At 42.0% G+C, this 21,105-nt stretch overlaps 2 protein-coding genes and 1 pseudogene across 3 annotated transcripts in view; 2 read left to right on the top strand and 1 right to left on the bottom strand.

The window, feature by feature from the left end:
- LOC132877956 (tripartite motif-containing protein 16-like) overlaps positions 1-21,105 on the bottom strand; it is a 471,908-nt gene that overhangs the window by 239,332 nt on the left and 211,471 nt on the right. The gene's annotated exons all lie outside the window — the stretch shown is intronic.
- LOC132875504 (protein BTG1-like) lies at positions 1,049-2,083 on the top strand (annotated as a pseudogene).
- LOC132871722 (E3 ubiquitin/ISG15 ligase TRIM25-like) lies at positions 14,917-17,249 on the top strand. Its single transcript, XM_060906172.1, has 3 exons — positions 14,917-15,240; positions 15,439-15,498; positions 16,329-17,249. Exons 1-3 carry the CDS (start codon positions 14,919-14,921, stop codon positions 16,844-16,846), a joined length of 900 nt encoding a protein of 299 aa, XP_060762155.1. The 5' UTR covers positions 14,917-14,918; the 3' UTR covers positions 16,847-17,249.

The raw sequence follows: 21,105 nt of genomic DNA, 5'->3' as shown, positions 1-21,105 counted from the left end.
ACTAATACTCTGGAGACTTCCCTATGGAGATGGACAGCACGGAAATGCCAAAATCACAGTGGAAAAATTACCGAGTTCATTTTCATTTACCGTACGATAAGTCGGTATATCAAATATCACGACAGGCCTACACACTTCACATCAATATATTTTGTGAAATAAACCCAACATGTTCACATTGTTCAGTTTGTTTTTCTCTTTTATTTTAGATTTCTGTTATCTGACTCTGGATCCCAACACGGCACATCGTCTCCTCATTCTGTCTGAGAAGAACAGAGCGGTGAGAGTCAGTGAGAGAGAGCAGCGTTACTCTGATCATCCAGAGAGATTTGATTCCTGGCTTCAGGTGTTGTGTAAGGAGAGTGTGTGTGGACGCTGTTACTGGGAGGTGGAGTGGAGCCGTGCTGGTGTGTCCATCTACTAGGAAGTCTGTCTAGTCCTTCATCCTTCACCATATTCCAGTCCCCTCCCGATATTATATTTCCAGTTACATATTTAATTTTAAACTGCAAAATAACTTCTCTAATCTCTGTAAGAAGGGTTCTGTTTTGTGCTATGTTAGCGTCCATAAACATTTCCTAAAATTAGTGTAGAATTGTCTATTTGGAGTACGCATATTACCCAATGGCCATTGTTACTACTTTTGGTGGCAATTATTTTCCCCAGTGAGATATTGAGTAAAATTGCAACGCCTGCTGATCTTGATGTACCATGTGGGGAAAAAAAATTGCCTCCCCATTGAGTTGTCCAAAACTTTGTCTGATTCCTTTGAATGGGTTTCCTGAAGTAGTACACATGGGCTACTGAGCAACACAGAGCGATCAGGATGCTCTCTCTCTCTCTCTCTCTCTCTCTCTCTCTCAGGGAGCTGATGTCACCTGGTCACATGACCTGGGTTTTCCCCTAAAGTTTAGGGGAAAACCCAGGTCACATGATTCAGACAATTTCATTAGTTCAATTAGTTTAAAAGAAGACAGTTTAATTAGTTTAAATGAAAACAGTTTAATTAGTTATGTTTCAAAATCTGCAGCTATATTAGAGCCACACATCCACACAGAGCTTCAGAGCGACACAAACCTTCACAGCGAGTAACAGCGAGTTTCCAGCGATCATCAGCAACTTATCAGCAATTCATCAGCGGCTATCAGCGGTTTAATCTTCTCCTTCCGAGTAAGTCACCTTGTACTAACTGAGTGATTTGTATTTTTTTTTTAAGTTTTAATAATCTACTAACACGACACACACTAATCGCATGACTGTCTGTCTCGTATGATATTTTGCAGTTTACGAAAATATTTCAGCATGAAAGTCGAGGTGACCACAGCGGTGACCTTCATCACCGGATTACTGAGAGGAAGAGGACCTCTGTCCGAAAAACAGCTCCAACACTTCAGCCGTTCTCTGGAAGAGGCGTTAGGAGGTGAGATTAAACACCACATTACACACCTGTGACTTCTGACAAAAGGATCCACATCATATTTAGTCTTTATTCGATCTATTTATTTTTCATTTTCACTGAAATACCTTTACAATTATACCGACTCCTTGCTGTGGTCTGAGAAAAAGGGAAAGCTTATTAGTGTGGCATTCAGTTAAAGTCAGTGATGTATAAAGACCTAGATTTAATGGCGGACAGATGTTTATCTCGGGAGCATTAACACTGCCCAGAAATGCTGCCTTTCTCGAGAGCCTCATCCCAAGTGAATGATAGTCATGATATTCTAATAACAAATCTATTCTTAAAACAATCTGCGAGTTGAACAGAGTTTTTAAAAGTCTGTTTTCTTTGATTCCAGAGCATTATGAGCACCACTGGTTCCCTGCCGCACCGTTCAGAGGTTCGGGATATCGATGCCTCAGAATCAATCGCAGGATGGAGCCGCTAGTAGGGAAGGCTGCTTACACCAGTGGTCTCAGCATGGAGCAGGTTCGCGCCCTCTTACCGTGTGAGCTGACAGTGTGGCTCGACCCCTACGAAGTGTCCTACCGGATCGGGGAGAACGGGTCCATAGGTGTGCTGTAGGAGTCCACACCACTGCCGCTGGAGGCTCATCTCAACTCTGTGATGACCGTCTCCAGCTAATCTCTCAGCACATCTGGCCCACATCTGTTTAACATTTTAAACGATGATTTTAATGACTGGTCTCGCTGCACGTATATATCCAATTTATTGGATATATTTTGGTTAAGTTCCTTATTTTAACGCCTGTAAATTAATTTTTATTTCATTTGTAAATATTTTGATTTATTATTTTATTACTTGTAAATATTTTGATAATTTTATTTGTAAATATTAAGATTTTTATTATTCGTAAATATTTAGATGATATTGTTTTTAGTAAATATTTTTATTAAAGATGATTAAATAAATATATTTTGATTAAAGATGATGCTTCAGTTTTTTTCATAGTGTTTGTTTTACATTTGCATGATGCGTAATACAGTTTATAAATACAGTAAGTGCACATTTTCGGTGTAACTGTAGCCCATTTGTTGTATAATTTCTGACCCCTCTCTACCGCATCCATCAGTGGAAAGGGTCCATCAGAGGGCCACACTGATCCACTCCTACCAGTGACAGATCCACTGCCTTATCAGTGTTGCTGCTATGAGAATGGTCACCCAGCCAAACAAGTTAACAAGCAGATTTAAAAGGGCAACATTTAATTCGAGGCAAAAAGGGCAGGGGCTCAAGCACCCCTAAAGCCCTATGTGTGCACGTGCCTGGTTGTGTATTAATTTTATCAATCAGATCCTTTTGTTCTTGTTTCCTTATCCGTGAAAGTGTTTGACCCATGACAACTGCTATTTGTTTGACCTTAAACCATTCCCACACGTTAGGATCTATATGATTGTAGTCAGCAGTGAATTTCAGTTATTTCAACAGGTAAAAAAGGACTATGCGGCTCCAATCTATCAAATATCTATTAAAGTTATGACTGTTTGATGCAGATAAAAGCTGCTCTAGACTTTGACTATAAACTGCGATATACAGCTTTAAGACGCTGTTTATCTACTTTAGAAGTTTGTGCCTTTTTGAAATGGACACTATTTGTGCTGGAATTTATGGACAGCAACGTTTGTCTGGTTGATTTTTATTCGACTAATTTAACATGAATTCGTTGTTCACAGTGTAGAATTATCAGGGAAAAAATAGGGTGCGATACTGAGTTCAATCTTTTCAAATGTTACCCATCAACAATACTGGAAATGCCTAATGGATGTGAATTATCACAAAGAATGATGCATGCACTGATGGCTGGTTTGTTTAAATTGCTCGCAAACTCGCTTTATAAGCAGCTTCAATAAACATTTATATTCTAATATGCGGAGTAGTTAGAAAAGTTCCCGGCGGCGGCGAGTTGACACAGTGCTGTCATATACACTTGGCTTTGTTTCTTCCCTTCTGAGCGTCGGTCAGGCTCTCTCTGGAGGGCGGAGCCACATCTGGCGCGTCTTCCGGTTGGCTGTCGGCGCTGTCTGGCAGCGTCACGTGCGGGGGAAGGGGCGGTCAGAAACAGGGCGGTGGCACGGTCACGTGCAATCGGTAAACTTGTGGATGGGTAAAGCTTGAATTCAGATGATGAAATAAAAAGTTATGAGTGGGTTAGCATTTATAAATTCCAATGTAGATTAAAATAATGTCTATCTATTGTGTTGCATTGAACTGGAATAGCCCTTTATGTGCTGTTCAGCACAGTGAAAATGACAGCGCCATGAAAACCTAAATGATGTCCAGATTCTGGAATGCGAGTAAAATATTGATGCGTTTGATATTTTGCTTAAATTTAGTGAAGTCAACTCACCTTTTACACATAATGCAGTATATAGTGTGCGACAGAGAGAGAGATGCTTATGGAACTGATCAGCCTACAAATAAAAATTTATTTTCTTTATCACCTTTTGTCGATAAAGAAAAAGATACCACGTTGCTTTGAATGTGATTGGTTGAAGTGGCTCTCATCAAGAAAACTGGCCAATGACAACTGTGCGCGCGCCTTCTTTTTTGAAAATCCGTCAGTTGGATCCGGCAGAGCGATCGGTAGATCTCTATGGCTCTGGATACGGCGCGAGCGTCAGTCGGCAGTGTTGCCAGATTGGGCGGTTTTGAATTCTACTTTGCGGGCGTAAAATGGCTTGGGCTGGTTGACAAAAATTGGGCGGGTTTGACGTTACTTCGGCGGATTTTTATCAGATGTTTATATAGTTTCACTCCCACTAGAAAGCAGAGATGGGAGAGAATGTAAACACCTAAGCCGAATGATGTTCTTGAATATGCGAAGGAAATCAGGAAAAACAGCTCTCTTTGGTCAACTTTGGCAAGTCAGAGACCTAGTTTACCCAGCACCCCTTAGGTATTTTAAACAACCAAAATCGAGCATTGGCCTAAATTAATCATTAACAATAAACATTAATCTCATTCAGTATTATTTAAACAAAAAAAAGTCGATGTAACTGTAAGACTAATATGAATGTGTGTAATGTAGTGCAGAAACTGAACTCATAAACTAGTAAATAAGAATGATGCAATCCATTCTCCATTTTGTCTTCTCATGTTACATTCAGCCATGCATCGGAGCCTAACTTTTTTTTTTTAATTGAAGTATATAAAACAGGTACAATCTAACAAATCCACAAAAATCAGGATAACAGATGAAGAAAATACATGGATGTAGACAAAAATAAATTAAGCAGAATAACTAGGCCTATAAAATTAATAAAACAAACAGGATAAATATGATATGCATCGTAGCCTAACATAGCCAACATGCGTGTGCGCCACCTACTGGTGCATGTAGGATTCAGAACACAGCAGATGATTGCAGAGTTATAATCTGATTGAACCACACGGAGCCGAGTACCAGACAGCAGATTCTTCGCCTCCAGCACTGACGGCCTCATGCTGCTATTTGTTCGATTTACAAATAGTTTACTGGACTTTTGCTGCATATTTTTACTTTACAAGATAGGCATCAAGTACATTTTACATTCTACCAAATCGCAGTGACGTACTTCCGGTTAACATGAGATGCACACGCGCGCGCCGTGAGTCAGTACAACGTTGGACGCCGTGGAGTTCAGAGCTGCCTTGTGGTCTTCCTTCCAGAGCTGGGCTTTTTTTTTTTTTTTATTAAATTCGGTTTTATACAGGTAATTGATATTTATGGATATATTATATTCCTTTTCTTATAGTTCCTATGATTTTTTTCTGTTAGAAATTTCCGACTTTTTTATGTTTTGGGAGTTGTTTTATTAATGTTAGTCACATGGACTCGTATAACTTCACGAGAGCTTTCATACCTCAGTTGGTGTAAAGCCTAACGAGGAACTTTAGGGAAGTAAGTGATAGTTCCCTTAAAAGATTCACTAAGAAGGGAAAGTAAGTGATAGTTTCCCTACAGTCTAAATTCGTAATACTGTTCTTCTACTTAAAAGTCGACAATGTCATTAAAATTGGTAATAAAAAAGGGAAGTAAGTGTTAGTTCCCTAGCAAAAAAAACGGGGGAAAGTAAGTGATAGTTTCCCTACAAATGATCCACAGTCATATGAATTTTGGGAAACACTATGTTCATAATCTTCGATCTAGCTTTGCTTCGAAGAATATTCAATGAGTGGCATACAACTCTGCTGTATGGATGCTCCAAACGGAATTTCATTGTTCTTTTTTGAGACAATGACAATAAATATTCAGAATCTGAATAAGACTTGTGAATTCCTATTCACACTACATATTACTTGTTCAGATTCAGAATCTGAATAAGACTTGTGAATTCCTATTCACGCTACATATATTTATTACTTGTTCACGGCAATTAATATGTATGACCCAGGAACCTCAACTGAAACCACATCCTCAGAAGATTTGAAAACTTCTATATCTGCCATGTTTTCAGAGATGAAAACTGATCTGAAACAACATGTAGAACAGTTTGTTGCGACTGCCATCGAAAACTACGCTTATAATGAAGATTTCTGGAGTGATGAAGAGGAGGAATCTGACGGGAATATCTCTAACGCAGATCTTGCTGGTGACTTAGAAAAATTTCTTTCTCAAGATAAAGATCAACAGAAAGAGAAAAATGCTGCCGCAAGCGAGTTCCAGGACCTCGCCCAGGAGTGTGCCACAAGTGAGAAAACAAGCCCACCAATCGATGACGATCTGGTGAAGATCATAGATGGTCTCATCAATGACAAACTACCCAAAGCAAAACTCGACGAGCTTACTGACAAATATGCCAGACTGGAAAATTGTAAGCTCTTACTGGCTCCTAAGACGAACAGGACTGTGTGGACTCAGCTTAAAGACAACACCAAGAAAGCAGATACTGGAATGCAGAGATGTCAACGGATGTTTTTAATTGCAGCTTATGCTATCCTTGATGCCTCGAAAACAGCATCCGGAGAAATGAAAACCAAACTAGTCCATGCTTTGGTGCTTATCCTGTCTGGCAATGGAGAAATCAATCTGAAGAGGAGAGAGCTGCTAAAGCCAGATCTCAATGCCCAATACAATGCTTTATGCAATGCCTCAACTCCTATTACAACAAAGTTGTTTGGTGATGATGTGGAGAAAGAAATTGATGCAGTGACCAAAGCAAACAAGTTGGGGAAAAAAGCTTATACCCCCTAGGAAGAGTCATGGTTCATGCTTTCAGCCCTATGGCCAGGGAAGGTCTTCAGATCGCTTTGGCTCAGCGAGGGGTCGTTATGGCGGCCGAGGATTCAACAGGCCTTTTTCAGGAGGACGTCGGCGAAGTCCGCATCCTACAACAAGAGCACTCAGAATTAACTCCTCCATAACAGGTCGGCTATGATAACTTGATAAATATACTACTCAGGTCACGACAGCCTTTTATAGCTGTGCAAATAAGCTGTTATTTGAAGGAATGGAGAAAGATCACTATGGATCCTTACATTTTGCAATGTGTAAGCAACTGTCCCATTGAATTTGACTATGATCCCTCCTGTATCCAAAATGTCACTAACTATGAACATAAATTCTCCCCAGCTAATCAAGAGGCCATTGGCAATGAAATGGAGACATTTTTGAACAAGCATGTTATTGAGCCTGCAGTCCCAGAACCAGAAGAAGTTATTTCACCCATTTTTGTTACCCCCAAAAAAGAACCAGGAACGTTCAGGGTTATATTCAACCTTCAATCTCTGAATGACGTGGTTACCTACCACAAGTTTAAAATGGATACTGTTGAATCAGCTATCAAATTAATGAAACAAGGATGCTACATGTCATCTATAGATTTATGCGATGCTTACTATTCAGTCCCCATCAAGCCCCAGTTTAGGAAGTACCTCAAGTTTGTCTGGAGGGGTAGATCGTTCCAATATACGGCACTGCCCATGGGTTTATCCAGCAGCCCTCGAATATTTACCAAGATTTTGAAACTGGTATTTGCCACCTTGCGATCCCAGTTTGGACACTCGTGTCTGGGATATATTGATGATTCATTTTATACTGCAGATACACTTGCTCTATGTCAAGAAGCCACCTTGCATGCGGCCCAGTTATTCACTAAGCTTGGTTTTGTTGGACATCCCACCAAGTCTGTTTTTTATCCCTGTCAGTCTTTGGAGTTTCTGGGATTCGTTTTAGATTCTGCCCATATGAGAGTCACTCTTCCAGAGAGAAAAGCATCCAAAATTGTGAGTTTGTGCCAGAATTTTCTACGGGACAAACTTTTCACCATTCGCGAGGTAGCTTTGCTTATTGGAACTCTTGTCTCCACATTCCCTGGGGTTGAGATGGGACCACTACATTATAGATCCTTAGAGCAAGATAAAGACATTGCCCTACGTAGAGCTTTGGGCAGTTTTGATGACTGCATGTCCTTATTGAAAGAAAGCCGAGTAGAATTGAACTGGTGGATATGCTCCATCCCTCACAGATCTCGAATCATTGACCATGGAGTGCCGGAGGTTGTCCTTAACACAGATGCTTCTGGAAGGGGATGGGGTGCTACTTCGGGCAGTTGTTCTACTCAGGGTTTGTGGTTGCCTGAGGAGGCTTTTTACCATATCAATGTTTTAGAATTATTGGCTGTCAAATTGGGCTTAAGAGCTCTTCTTGATCAAACTCGAAATCAACACATCCGTATCACTTCAAACAATACCACCACAGTGATCTACATTAATGCCATGGGAGGTTGTAGGGCTCCAGCTTGTGACACCATTGCAAAAGATATTTGGTCATGGGCGGTAGAATGTGAGAACTGGCTGTCCGCAGCACATGTAGCTGGAATTCGAAATACCATTGCAGATCATTTATCACGCCAGTTGAACCCTGAGGTGGAATGGGAACTGAGTCCTAATATATTCAGGAAGCTTATGCACTGTTTTGGTGTTCCTGATATTGACTTGTTTGCAAGTAGACTGAACCACAAGGTTAAGTCCTATGTGTCATGGAAGCCTGACCCGCACTCAACATATATAGATGCTTTCTCGTTAAATTGGGGAGAATTTGCTAATGCCTATGCATTTCCCCCGTTTTGTCTAATTGGCAGGTGCCTTCAGAAGGTCACCCTAGAGCAAGCCACCTTGATTATTGTTGTCCCAATGTGGAATACACAAGCATGGTTCACCAATTTACTAAGGCTGTTGATCGATCATCCTCGAGTTGTCCGAGTGACCAAGGGAATCCTCTCAAACCCACTGCACGGCAAGGTCCATCCACTGAGTCCCAAACTCCATCTTCTGGTATGCAGAATATCAGGAAGGAGTTCTCTAAGCACAACATACCTTCAGAAATTATCGAGGTCCTCCTATGTGCCTGGCGAGACGGAACACAGAAGCAATATAACGTCTACCTGCACAAATGGACACAGTTTTGTTTACAAAGGAAAGTGGATTCCATGCAGCCCACTGTGAATGATGTGCTCAAGTTTCTCCACGATTGGTACAAGAAGGGCTTAGCCTATTCCACTATGAACACAGCGCATTCAGCTTTATCTAATTATTTAATGGGCACACCCTTATCTGGAACTCATTATACTGTGGCCAATCATCCATTTATTGTTCGTTATTTCAGGGGTGTTTTCAATTGTCGAAAACCTGAAACATGGGACGTTGATGTTGTGTTAGATTATATGAAGTTATTATACCCTTTGGACAAGCTTTCATTAAAAGAACTTGCGTTAAAGTTAGTGGGCGTTCTTGCCCTTACCTCAGGACGGAGATGTCAAACTTTAGTTCATTTGGATATTGAATGCATGAAGAAAACACAGAATTATCATTTATTCCAACTAACGGAGCACATGAAGCAGAGTAGACCAGGAAATACGTTTGATTCCTTCTATGTAATAAAATACCAGGAACAGGAATTGTGTGTTTATATGACACTAGAACATTATCTTCAGCGAACTTTGTTACATTGTCAGCCTGGACACACAAAAATGTTGCTTTCGTATGTTAAGCCTTTTTCACCAGTTGGAACCAGCACAGTAGGTCGATGGATTAAAACACTTCTTGACTTAAGTGGCATAAACACTGCTAACTTTAAGGCGCACAGCACTCGTTCCGCTAGCGTAAGTAAAGCTAGTCAGACGGTTCCAGTAGATACTATTTTGAAACATGTAGGCTGGTCTGCAGAGTCAGCTTTCTGCAAATTCTATGACAAACCTGTTGTAACGAATGGTGCGTTCCAAAATGCTGTCCTGGAATAAAAAATTGTTTACTTGCAAGGATGGTTGTGTCCATAATTGTGCTTTAAAATCTCATGTTAACCCGAAGTACGTCACTGCGATTTGGTAGAATTGAAAATTAAACGAGACTTACCTGTAAGTTGAAGTTCGATGATAATTCTACTTAATCCCCAGTGGTACTGATGGTTAACATGCCCTCCCTTAATTCACCCAACCCTATTTATTCCTAACTATTATGTCCACAACCTTTGAAGTCTGACTCTCAGCGGCGCGCATGTGCATCTCATGTTAACCCTCAGTACCACTGCGGATTTGGTAGAATTATCATCGAACTTCAACTTGTAGGTAAGTCTAATTTAATTTTCAATTCTATCTCGAGTTCTGATTTTAAAATGTGATTTAACCGCATACACTTCATGGACAGAAAGAAAGGACAAAATGGGAAAAGAAAATAAATGACCTGAAACCCTTCGAATCTCACTTTGGGACAGGGCCAGTTTAGGGCTAATAATGAGGTAAAACAATTCAATAATGATGTGATTTGAAACAGGGGATGTCAACAGGTGATTGTAGTCATGATTCGGTAAAAATCAGGATCCAGGGAAGGCCCAGTTTGTCCTCGAATGGCAACATTATAAACAGGGATGAGAATTTTCCGCCGATCGGCGGATTTCCGACTTTTTCAGACCAAAATGATCGTTTTTGAGATCGATGGGTTGAGAAATTTTCCCCGGAACTTCCGGTAGTCTCCTGCATATTGATAGAAGTGAGCAAGAGCGTGCGCGCGCAACATTAAGGTCTGCATCACGCATCTTAGAATGTGTGCGTGCGAGGGAGACTGTGTGCAGTGTTGCCAGATACTGCTGACGTTTTCCATCCCAAAATATGTTCAAAACCTGCCAAAATGCACTTAAAACCACCCAATGTGGCAACAGTGCCTGTGTGCCTGTTCATGTAGCGCATGCCAGACAAAGAGCATCCTGATTGGCTTATTTTGCTGAGTAACCCAAACAGCTTTCAGTGTGGGTGGGCTTTTATCCCTTTTCTCGAGGACCGAAGTTTTCAGTTGAGTCAGTGCAGCCTACAGGATCGTCATGGCAGAGAGCGAGCGTGCGCCCCAAAAAACTAAAGCACAAAACCCACTTCACCGCAGATTACACACAATAATCTCCCTGTCTAATAATCTCCCTGTCTAATAAGGGTCAACAATAATGACAGTTTCGCGCGATGTACTGTTTGCAGCAGTGATTTCAGCATTGCCCATGGTGGCTTAAATGATTGTAAAGGACATGTTGAGGTGAGGAGTGTCATTTCGTGTGCATTATATTTAGGTCTACAACAGGCTGTCATGAAAAGACCAAACTTATTGAAGCTTTCCGTAAAGTAACAATGTATGAATATACATCATATATATCAAATACATGTCATATATTTGTGTATCTTTTCATAAATGAGGTTAGCTTGTCTAATGTAGCATGTTGGGGAGAATCATAGTATCATATCTATATTTCTGATAAAATTTTAGGTATGATACCGTGTATAACTCTCCTACTTGTTGCTCATTTCATAGGGGGACGGAATTGCTGGCATGTGCCATGCGGGAGCGTCTGCCCAAATTTTTTAGGCCGAGATGAACTTGTAGTTTTTGATTTAAAAAAATTTCCAATATGTAATGCCCATTGTACATGCCTGTTCTTGAATTCAAAATCACCATCTTGATCTTCAAATTGACCATATGGTATCTGTATTACATTACGCAACATCCTGTCCAGATAAAACCTAGTAGTTATTACACACAGTAGTTGAAAGGGAAGTGATAAGTGATGTTGAATGTTGCCTGCTTAATATGCAAGACCTCCTGCTACCATGATAACATCAGAAGAAAGCTTAAGAGAATTATATGATTGATAGAACTTTTTTCTGGTTTGCACTTCATTTTAAAGGATTAGAGTATTCAAAGACATGAATAGCAAAAATGCAGAAATATAATACTGTAGAGCTCGTTTATATTAAAAGGTGCATTGATTTTTTTGAAATCATCAAATGTGAATTGATTAAAAACAAGTCTCTTGTACCATATTAATCATTTTCACCTGGTAGTCCACCAAGAAGGGGAATTTTATTTCCAAACAAATTGCAACTTTTTGCTGATAAAATTAATGGTTTTGGGGTAAAAAAAAAAAAAAAAAGTCAAAAATCATTAACCCCTGGAACCCCTAGGCCCCGCCCCCTGGGCCATGGGCCCCGCCCCGTTTTTTTCAGACTTTTTAAATATTTTTCATTCTCATCCCTGTATAAAGTGGTAAAGGCTTTACTGTCCCAACGGTTTCTGATTTGGGGTTGTGGATACACTGGTCATGGTTACATCTTTTTTTAAAAGTATTTGGTCTCTTAATATTATTCTGGTCGTTCTAGTGACTCCATAGTTAATGTGATGCTCCACCATGTGGGTACTCTGCTCGAGACACCTGTATGAACCTGAAGGGAATCGACTACATACACATCCGCTTTAAATGAATAAAGAAGGCCACTCTTTAGTCATAACATGGCTGCAGAAAGAAGCCGCTCCAGTCACCTGATCAGCAAAACTTGATAAAAGAAGAAGGATTTGTGAATGAAAACGGACAACGTACAGGCAGCCCCAGAAATACCACCAGCTGATTTGGGCAGCAAAATTGTGATTAAAATCAAGAAAAGCAGCCGAGAAACAGCAGCAAGTCTTGATCTCAATGAGGATTAGCAGATACAACTAGATGAGATACGATTAAAATCAGGACCATGGAGCATGGGGACAGAGGAAGAGTAACGCAGCAGAAACCATTCAGCAGCCTCAGGAAGAAGAAAATAAAGGTGACATCTGCAAAAGAAACACAGCAGCTTCTGGAGAAACATCTTATTTTCAGATGAATCCAAACTGAACTTGGATGGATGTAGTGGTCGAGTGTTTGTGTGGAGAAAGCCAGGAGAAGAATTCCAATCAAACTGCACTAAGGTACTATAAAGCATGGAGGAGGCTGGGGCTGTTTCTCCTACAGCGCTGTTGGTGAGCTTGTGTTCAATAACGGCGTCATGAACTTTCAGAAATCTGCAGAGAAATGATTCAACCAACAGAAGTGGATTTTTCAGAAGGATAATGAACCAAAGCAGATGGCTGACAGCGATAAACATGTCTCTGCCAACTGTACTGAACACAGTTGTATACAATTATACACAAAATATACAGATAAAAAAGGAAAACAAGTTTCCTGTAACTTGTTTAAATGATCAATAAAACATCATCTTTTTATCATGTAAACCTTTATCTTTCTGGCTGCTGAGTCATTAATATCGCGATGTTCTCTTCTGCATTTCCTGGACAGAAAGTTTCTTCCTGAATTCGACAAGAAAGAGGAGGGAATGTGTGAATTAGTGAAGGTCGGAAGTGTGTTGTGATGGAGAAAACAAAAGAGATGGATTGTGTTTGTGTTCAAACCCTTTAGATGAAGAGAGTTGGACTTCCAGATTTTTCTGAATCAGGGGCGATTTCTCAGAGACAACAAGGGAAGCCAAGCTTCCCCTAAAATTCTCTCTGCAAACTGCGGCATCTATGACGTTGAATTCTCATTAAAACAATAACTTGCATAACATAATGTATGCCCAAGATTGTATTTACGTTCATAACTATCCTGTAACTTATTTGAGTGATGTCTGACGAACTTGCAGTTCGCTACGAGAATCACCTTTACTGCCAGGCTGTAACCAGGGTTGCCAGATACTGCTGATGTTTTCCAGCCAAAATATGTTCAAAACCCTCCAAAATGCACTTAAAACCGCCCAATCTGGCAACACTGTCTGTAACCTTTCTTATTTCAATGGGCTCTATGGCTGGCAGCCGGGTATCCGTTGCAGTCTACGAGACGGCTCTGAACAGCCAATTTCGGTTAGTTGTTATTGGTTAAAATCGACAAAATCGTCACTTCCAGGGAAGCCGGGCTTCTCTGGGACTAACGAGACAGTGGGAGGGGCAAGAAGCCAGGCTGATGAAGGATTATTGGAGGTAGTGTTTGAAAGACATGAGGAGGGTGGGCTCTGTACTTCGGCGTCGGCGAGGAACACGGAAGCATGATCAGTCCCTAGCGGATGTCGAGAAAGTGTAGTCGTGTGCCAAAGTGCTGTCCGAATTTCTTTTCATATAAACGTTTCTTCTCATTGATGTCTCTGTACATTACTCTGTAAATAAATGTAAATATTACTCATTGTGCTCCGTTAACTTTCATCCATTCTATCAGTTTGATCATTCGTGAATTCACTCGTTTATTTCATTTGTAGTTCAATCTGGTTGTAGGCTCGCTTGAGCCTTATTGGGATCTGCAGTGCTAGCTGCTAACAGAAATTGAAGTCTCTGGAAAGCACAACCAGCTAGTATGACAGGGTCACAGACCATTTTCTGGAAAAGGAGCGGAGGGCAGAATTTGTGTATCAATAGTGTGCATCATATAATGTTCATGAATCTGAAGTGTGTTTATTCAGTAATGTTAAGAGAATGGTGGGCTCTGTGTTATAGGTTATACCTGGGTATAATATTCAAGGTTCTGTGTGTTGCATAGCCTACCTGGTTATGAACTTCCAGACTGTGTTGCAGAAGATGTTCAAGGATGTGTTGCACAGCTGGGTGTTGTGTTAAAGACTCTGTGTTGCATATCAGGGTATGATGTTCAAGGCTCTTTGTTGAATAGCCAGTGATTTTTGGATGTTTGATATTTTTGATTAAGGATATGAGGCACTAGCCTGGCAAGCCAGACTATAACATGAAATGTACAAGCAAAAATACTTTCTGCCACTGGGTAGGGTTGTCTAGTTCACTGTGCTAATGAGGCACACGTTTCTAGGCTTTGACATCCAGCCTACAGGTTTTACGATGAATGCGTAAAATGGGCTTCCCCTGTTTTAAAAACCAGCAGCCGCCACTGTTCTGAATGTGTGTGTTTTTTTTTTTTTTTTTTTTTTTTTTTAAATGGTTTTTTTTGGACATTTTAGTGGAGTCCACTGAATCAACTTTCATAAAATGTCATGAAATTAATCCTAATCAGTGCGGCTACATGGGTTATATTTCTGCACTGAAAGGAGATGAAATGGTTAATAGAGGAGCGTTCATGACCTCTCTGTGCTCCCCCTCTTCCGAGCTCTCTCTCTTTCTCACACAGGACCAGGAAGTGACTCGTCATTTCAGAGAAAACAAAACTGATCTCTCTCTCTCTCTCTTTTGGTGTGAGTTCAGGAAAATGGCCGAGGCCAGTATTTCAGTAGATCAGCTTTCTGTGGACCAGTTCATGTGTCCAGTGTGTCTGGATCTCCTGAAGGATCCGGTGGCTATCTCCTGTGGTCACAGTTTCTGTAAGGCGTGTATTAATGGCTGCTGGGATCAGGAGGATCAGAAGGGCGTCTACAGCTGTCCTCAGTGCAGAGACACTTTCACTACAAGGCCTGTTCTACGCAGAAACAACATGCTGGCTGAAGTGGTGGAGAAACTGAAGAAGACTGAAGATCTGAAAAAGAGACTTGAGGAATTCTGTGAGGAGGAATTCAACAAAATCCCTCCACATGGTAAGAGGAGCTGTTCCTGCTGGAGAAACACAGTGATGTGTTATTTCTTAGCGATGCTCCTGCTTTCTTTTCTGCAGACACTTTATTCACCCGACACTTTGAACTAAAACACTGACTTAAAATGAATAAACTGACTGGATCACTTTAAACTCTTTCCATCTTTTACACAAACTCATGTTTCTGTTTTTCTCTCCACAGCTGCAGCAGTTCAGATCATTTCAGGACCAGAACCACAGAGCAGAGAAGAGTTTCTGAAATGTACAGCTAACACACACACACACACACACACACTCTTCTGGGCCTGTTACGATGATAAATTTTATTGGATGATATATTGTCTCAGAAATTATTGTGATAAACGATATTATTGTTGATTGTCTTTTCAAGACCATTTTATGCCACTAGTAAAATAATAATGATCATGCAAATACACCCTTTCATAGAACAGTAAACTTTTTAATTAAGTCAACTTATTCAATTCAACAGTGGAACGTAAACAATAAATATAAATAAATAAGCTAAAGAAATAAAACAATCAAACAAAACCACTCACAACAAAAACAATAAATAAAATACAATTTATGGCTCTTAAAAATTGCACTGAAGTGAATATTAACTTGGCACAGGGTAATAAAAAGACATTCTTTTCTTCACAGGCAACATTCTGCCAATCCAGTTTCTCAAAGATTAGTACCCAGATCAACAAAAAGTGCAAAGTAACAACGTATTGCCACTGCGTTCCATGAGGCTGGCAGGGGGAGTCGCTCTCTTTTGTGGGATATTTAACTAGTTTTAGAATGCTAGTTTAAGCTGATATGTGATTGGTCTAATGGTAAAACAGCACGAGGGCTCGAGAACTTTGACAGGTTACAATTTTACTTGGAAACAGGATGTATCTGAATTCTGATTGGTTGTTATATTATTGCACTTTTGTTGTGTTCTTGAGCCCAGAGTCGGGGGGAGGGGGGAGTGACAGGGTTCTACAGAGAAAAGTTTTCACTGCAACCGAACTGCTGTTTTCGTGACCACGCCCCCAGCGCGGATATTCATGTTCACATTGTTCAGTTTGTTTTTCTCTTTTATTTTAGATTTCTGTTATCTGACTCTGGATCCCAACACGGCACATCGTCTCCTCATTCTGTCTAAGAAGAACAGAGCGGTGAGATACAGTGAGAGAGAGCAGCGGTACTCTGATCATCCAGAGAGATTTGATTCCTGGTGGCAGGTGTTGTGTAAGGAGAGTGTGTGTGGACGCTGTTACTGGGAGGTGGAGTGGAGCGGTAATGGTGGTGTGTCCATATCAGTCTCATATAAAGACATCAGCAGGAAAGGACGGGGTAATGAGTGTCGTTTTGGATTCAACAATCAGTCCTGGAGACTGGGTTGTTTTTCTTCTTCTCTCTCTTTCTGTCACAACAGCATTGAGACTGATCTCAGAGTTCCATCAGCCTCCAGAATAGGAGTGTATGTGGATTACAGTGCAGGAACTCTGTCCTTCTACAGCGTCTCTGACACGATGAAGCTCCTCCAGAGTCCACACCACATTCACTCAGCCTCTATACGCTGGGTTTGGGGTCTACTGGAGTTCTACAGTGAGATTGTATGATCCAGAATAAAAGTGTGTGTAGTGTTTTCTGTAAAATTCCTGCACGTTGCCACGCTGTTGCTCAGTCGTCTGTTTCACTAGAACACAATCCAGCTGCACAAAAACACTCATTTTAATATTTAAATTAAAACGGATGAATAATTTAAAATAATTAAAAAGGAAATGTTAAAAATTAACTGGCAGACAAGAAACTTGTCAAATTTAAAAAGAAAATGATCTCATGACCTTCGCATTATAAAGTTCTGTTTGTTTCATATTAAGCAGCGTCTCATTAAATAACTAATAAACAGTAATAAAGCCAGAACAGAACAACATTTTAAACCTGTTCAGGTCACACTATATAAAAATAAAACATCACTTTTGGAATGAATTTGATTTTTCTGCTTGTGTTCTAAGATGTAAAATCCACATTCACTTTTTCCAAGTCTGAAGTTGTTTCTAAACCCTGAGATTTGATTGTAAAACATTGAACAATATTTAAACTCCATTAGAACATACAGTACATGATCGGTTCACGCTGCCGATGTCGTGTTCATCCCATATTCAGCCTGGATGATGATTGGCCCGCAGATAGAACCTTATAAATCCAGGTTTATCTGTGAGTTTGGGATTTTTATTCAAATATTACAATCAAAGCTTTGCAGAATAAAAGATAAGAGCACAAGAGAATAATGTTTCCCCCAGTGATGGAGTTTCTGTGCTGAACTCATTTTCAGACAGAAGCAAATTCAACCTTTTCCTGAGAGTTTCAGCAGCTGGATAAATATTGTTCAGTATTTTAAACTGAATTTCTTTCACTGTCGGTGAAATTGGCCATCTAAGATAACTAGTGTGTATTTGTTAGCGTTCCTCCATTCAATTATTCTTTTATTTTTTTTAAATCAAGGAATAGCTTCCATTTTAAAACATTTCTAATTCCTTTGTTATGAGATTTTTCACCAATTTCCACTTCACCTATTTTCAGTTCAGGCAGTTTGACCGACACCTTTGAATATTCAAGGGTATTTTTTATCATGAATCTTAAGGGAGCTGGAATAGCTCTACAAATTTGATTAAATTCTCTATAGACACATTTTAAATGAAACTCTTCTACAAATGAATTAAATTGCATTAAATGTCCATTTTCATCCATTAGATCAGTAATATCTAAAACTTTATCATTCCATTCTTGTTGAAATAAAGTCTTCCTATTAATAGTAATGGTTCTGTTATTCCACAAGGTTAAGTATGCTCGAATTTGTGTACATTAAATAAAGAATTTTGGTGAAATTGGGCAGACTTGTCTGATTCCATGTAAAATCTTAAATTGAATAATTGATTGGTAATCAATCATATCTAGAATCAGTCGGATGTGGTTTTGAATATATCTTCCCTTCATGAAGGCTGATTGATATTCGTCTACAAGTTTTACAAGTCCATGCTTTAGACGATTAGCAGATACTAAGACAATTAATTTATAATCATTGCACAGTAAGGTTATAGGTCTCCAATTGTCTAGCAACATGTCATCTCATCTCATTATCTCTAGCTGCTTTATCCTGTTCTACAGGGTCGCAGGCAAGCTGGAGCCTATCCCAGCTGACTATGGGCGAAAGGCGGGGTACACCCTGGACAAGTCGCCAGGTCATCACAGGGCTGACACATAGACACAGACAACCATTCACACTCACATTCACACCTACGGTCAATTTAGAGTCACCAGTTAACCTAACCTGCATGTCTTTGGACTGTGGGGGAAACCGGAGCACCCAGAGGAAACCCACGCGGACACGGGGAGAACATGCAAACTCCACACAGAAAGGCCCCCACCGGCCACGGGGCTTGAACCCGGACCTTCTTGCTGTGAGGTGACAGCGCTAACCACTACACCACCATGGTGCCCTGTCTCGCAACAAGAAGTCTTTTTTGGGTTTTGGTAGCAAGGTTATTAAGCCTGTCTTCATCGTCAGGGATAAACATCCTTTGTGAATGCATTCTAAAAATGCTGCATATAATAATTTTTTTAATATCCACCCAAAAGTATTTTAAAAATTCAGATGTTAAGCCAACGATTCCTGGTCTCGTCTCGTCTCGTCTTCTTCCGCTTATCCAGGACCAGGTCGCGGAGGCAGCAGTCTAAGCATGGAAGCCCCAACTTCCCTTTCCCCAGACACCTCGGCCAGCTCCTCGGGAAGAACACCGAGGCGTTCCCAGGCCAGCCGAGAGACATAGTCCCTCCAGCGTGTCCTGGGTCTTCCCCGGGGCCTCCTCCCGGGGGGACATGCCTGGAACACCTCCCCAGGGAGGCGTCCAGGAGGCATCCAAAAAAGATGCCCGAGCCACCTCAGCTGGTTCCTCTTGATGTGGAGGAGCAGCGGCTCTACTCCGAGCTCCTCCCGAGTGACTGTGCTTCTCACCCTATCTCTAAGGGAGCGCCCAGCCACCCTGCGAAGGAAACTCATTTCAGCCGCTTGTATCCGCGATCTTGTTCTTTCTGTCATTACCCAAAGCTCATGACCCTAGGTGAGAGTCGGAACGTAGATCGACCGGTAAATTGAGAGCTTCGCCTTTTGGCTCAGCTCCTTCTTCACCACGACGGACCGGTAAAGCGACCGCATCACTGCGGAGGCTGCACCGATCCGCCTGTCGATCTCACGCTCCATCCTTCCCTCACTCGTGAACAATATCCCGAGATACTTAAACTCCTCCACTTGAGGCAGGACTTCTCCACCAACCTGGAGAGGGCAAGCCACCCTTTTCCGGTCGAGAACCATGGCCTCGGACTTGGAGGTGCTGATTCTCATCCCAGCCGCTTCACACTCGACTGCAAACCGCCCCAGTGCATGCTGAAGGTCCTGGTTTGAAGAAGCCAACAGGGCAACATCATCCGCAAAAAGCAGAGATGAAATCCTGTGGTTCCCAAACAGGATTCCTTCCGGCCCCTGGCTGCGCCTAGAAATTCTGTCCATAAAAATTATGAACAGAACCGGTGACAAAGGGCAGCCCTGCCGGAGTCCAACATGCACTGGGAACAGGTCTGACTTACTGCCGGCAATGCGAACCAGACTCCTGCTCCGTTTGTACAGGGACCGGACAGCCCTTAACAAAGAGCCCCGAACCCCATACTCCCGAAGCACCCCCCACAGAATACCACAGGGGACACGGTCGAATGCCTTCTCCAGATCCACAAAGCACATGTGGACTGGTTGGGCAAACTCCCATGAACCCTCGAGCACCCTATGAAGGGTATAGAGCTGGTCCAGTGTTCCGCAACCAGGACAAAAACCGCATTGTTCCTCCTGGATCCGAGGTTCGACTATTGGTCGAATTCTCCTCTCCAGTACCCTGGAGTAAACTTTCCCTGGGAGGCTGAGAAGTGTGATTCCCCTATAATTGGAGCACACTCTCCGGTCCCCTTTCTTAAAAAGAGGGACCACCACCCCAGTCTGCCACTCCAGAGGCACTGTCCCCGACCGCCACGCGATGTTGCAGAGGCGTGTCAACCAAGACAGCCCCACAACATCCAGAGACTTGAGATACTCATGGCGGATCTCATCCACCCTCAGTGACTTCAGCTTGGGTAATGGACGAGTCCACCTCTGAGTCATCAGCCTCAGTCTCCTCAGTGGAAGACATGACGGTGGGATTGAGGAGATCCTCAAAGTATTCCTTCCACCACCCGACAATGTCCCCAGTCGAGGTCAACAGCTCCCCACCCACACTGTAAACAGTGTTGGCAGAGTACTGCTTCCCCCTCCTGAGGCGCCGGACGGTTTGCCAGAATTTCTTCGAGGCCGACCGATAGTCCTTCTCCATGGCCTCCCCGAACTCCTCCCAGTTCCGAGTTTTTGCCTCTGCAACTGCCCGAGCTGCAGCACGCCTGGCCTGCCGATACCCGTCGGCTGCCTCAGGAGTCCCGGAGGTCCCTCCTAGAACTGCCACCTTATTGTGGTGGAGGGGTTTGTGTGCTTGAATGATCCTAGGAGCTATGTTGTCGGGGGCATTATGCCCCTGTTAGGGTTTCCCAAGGCAGACAGGTCCTAGGTGACAGTCCAGACCAAGAGCAGTTCACCAAAAAAACCCCTAAGGAGAAAAAATCCAGGACCGTGACGTCGCCTGGTAGGACGCAGCCGGGGCCCCACCCTGGAGCCAGGCCCGGGGTTGGGGCTCGTATGCGAGCACTTGGTGGCCGGGCCTTTGCCCATGGGGCCCGGTCGGGCTCAACCCGAAGAGGTGACGTGGGCCCGACCTCCTGTGGGTTCACCACCCACAGAGGTAGC

Source organism: Neoarius graeffei, chromosome 2 (assembly GCF_027579695.1).
Source record: "Neoarius graeffei isolate fNeoGra1 chromosome 2, fNeoGra1.pri, whole genome shotgun sequence".
Classification (NCBI taxonomy): Eukaryota; Metazoa; Chordata; class Actinopteri; order Siluriformes; family Ariidae; genus Neoarius; species Neoarius graeffei.
The sequence above is the reverse complement of the archived record's forward strand: the minus strand, read 5'-3'. Positions and strand labels throughout refer to the sequence as shown.

What these genes read in the sequence shown, in the direction of transcription:
- LOC132871722 (XM_060906172.1), top strand. Translation starts at nt 14,919, where the DNA reads ATGGCCGAGGCCAGTATTTCAGTAGATCAGCTTTCTGTGGACCAGTTC. An exon ending in CAACAAAATCCCTCCACATG is followed by an intron (nt 15,241 to 15,438) that starts GTAAGAGGAGCT and finishes TTCTCTCCACAG; the next exon opens with CTGCAGCAGTTCAGATCATT. An exon ending in CAGAGAAGAGTTTCTGAAAT is followed by an intron (nt 15,499 to 16,328) that starts GTACAGCTAACA and finishes CTTTTATTTTAG; the next exon opens with ATTTCTGTTATCTGACTCTG.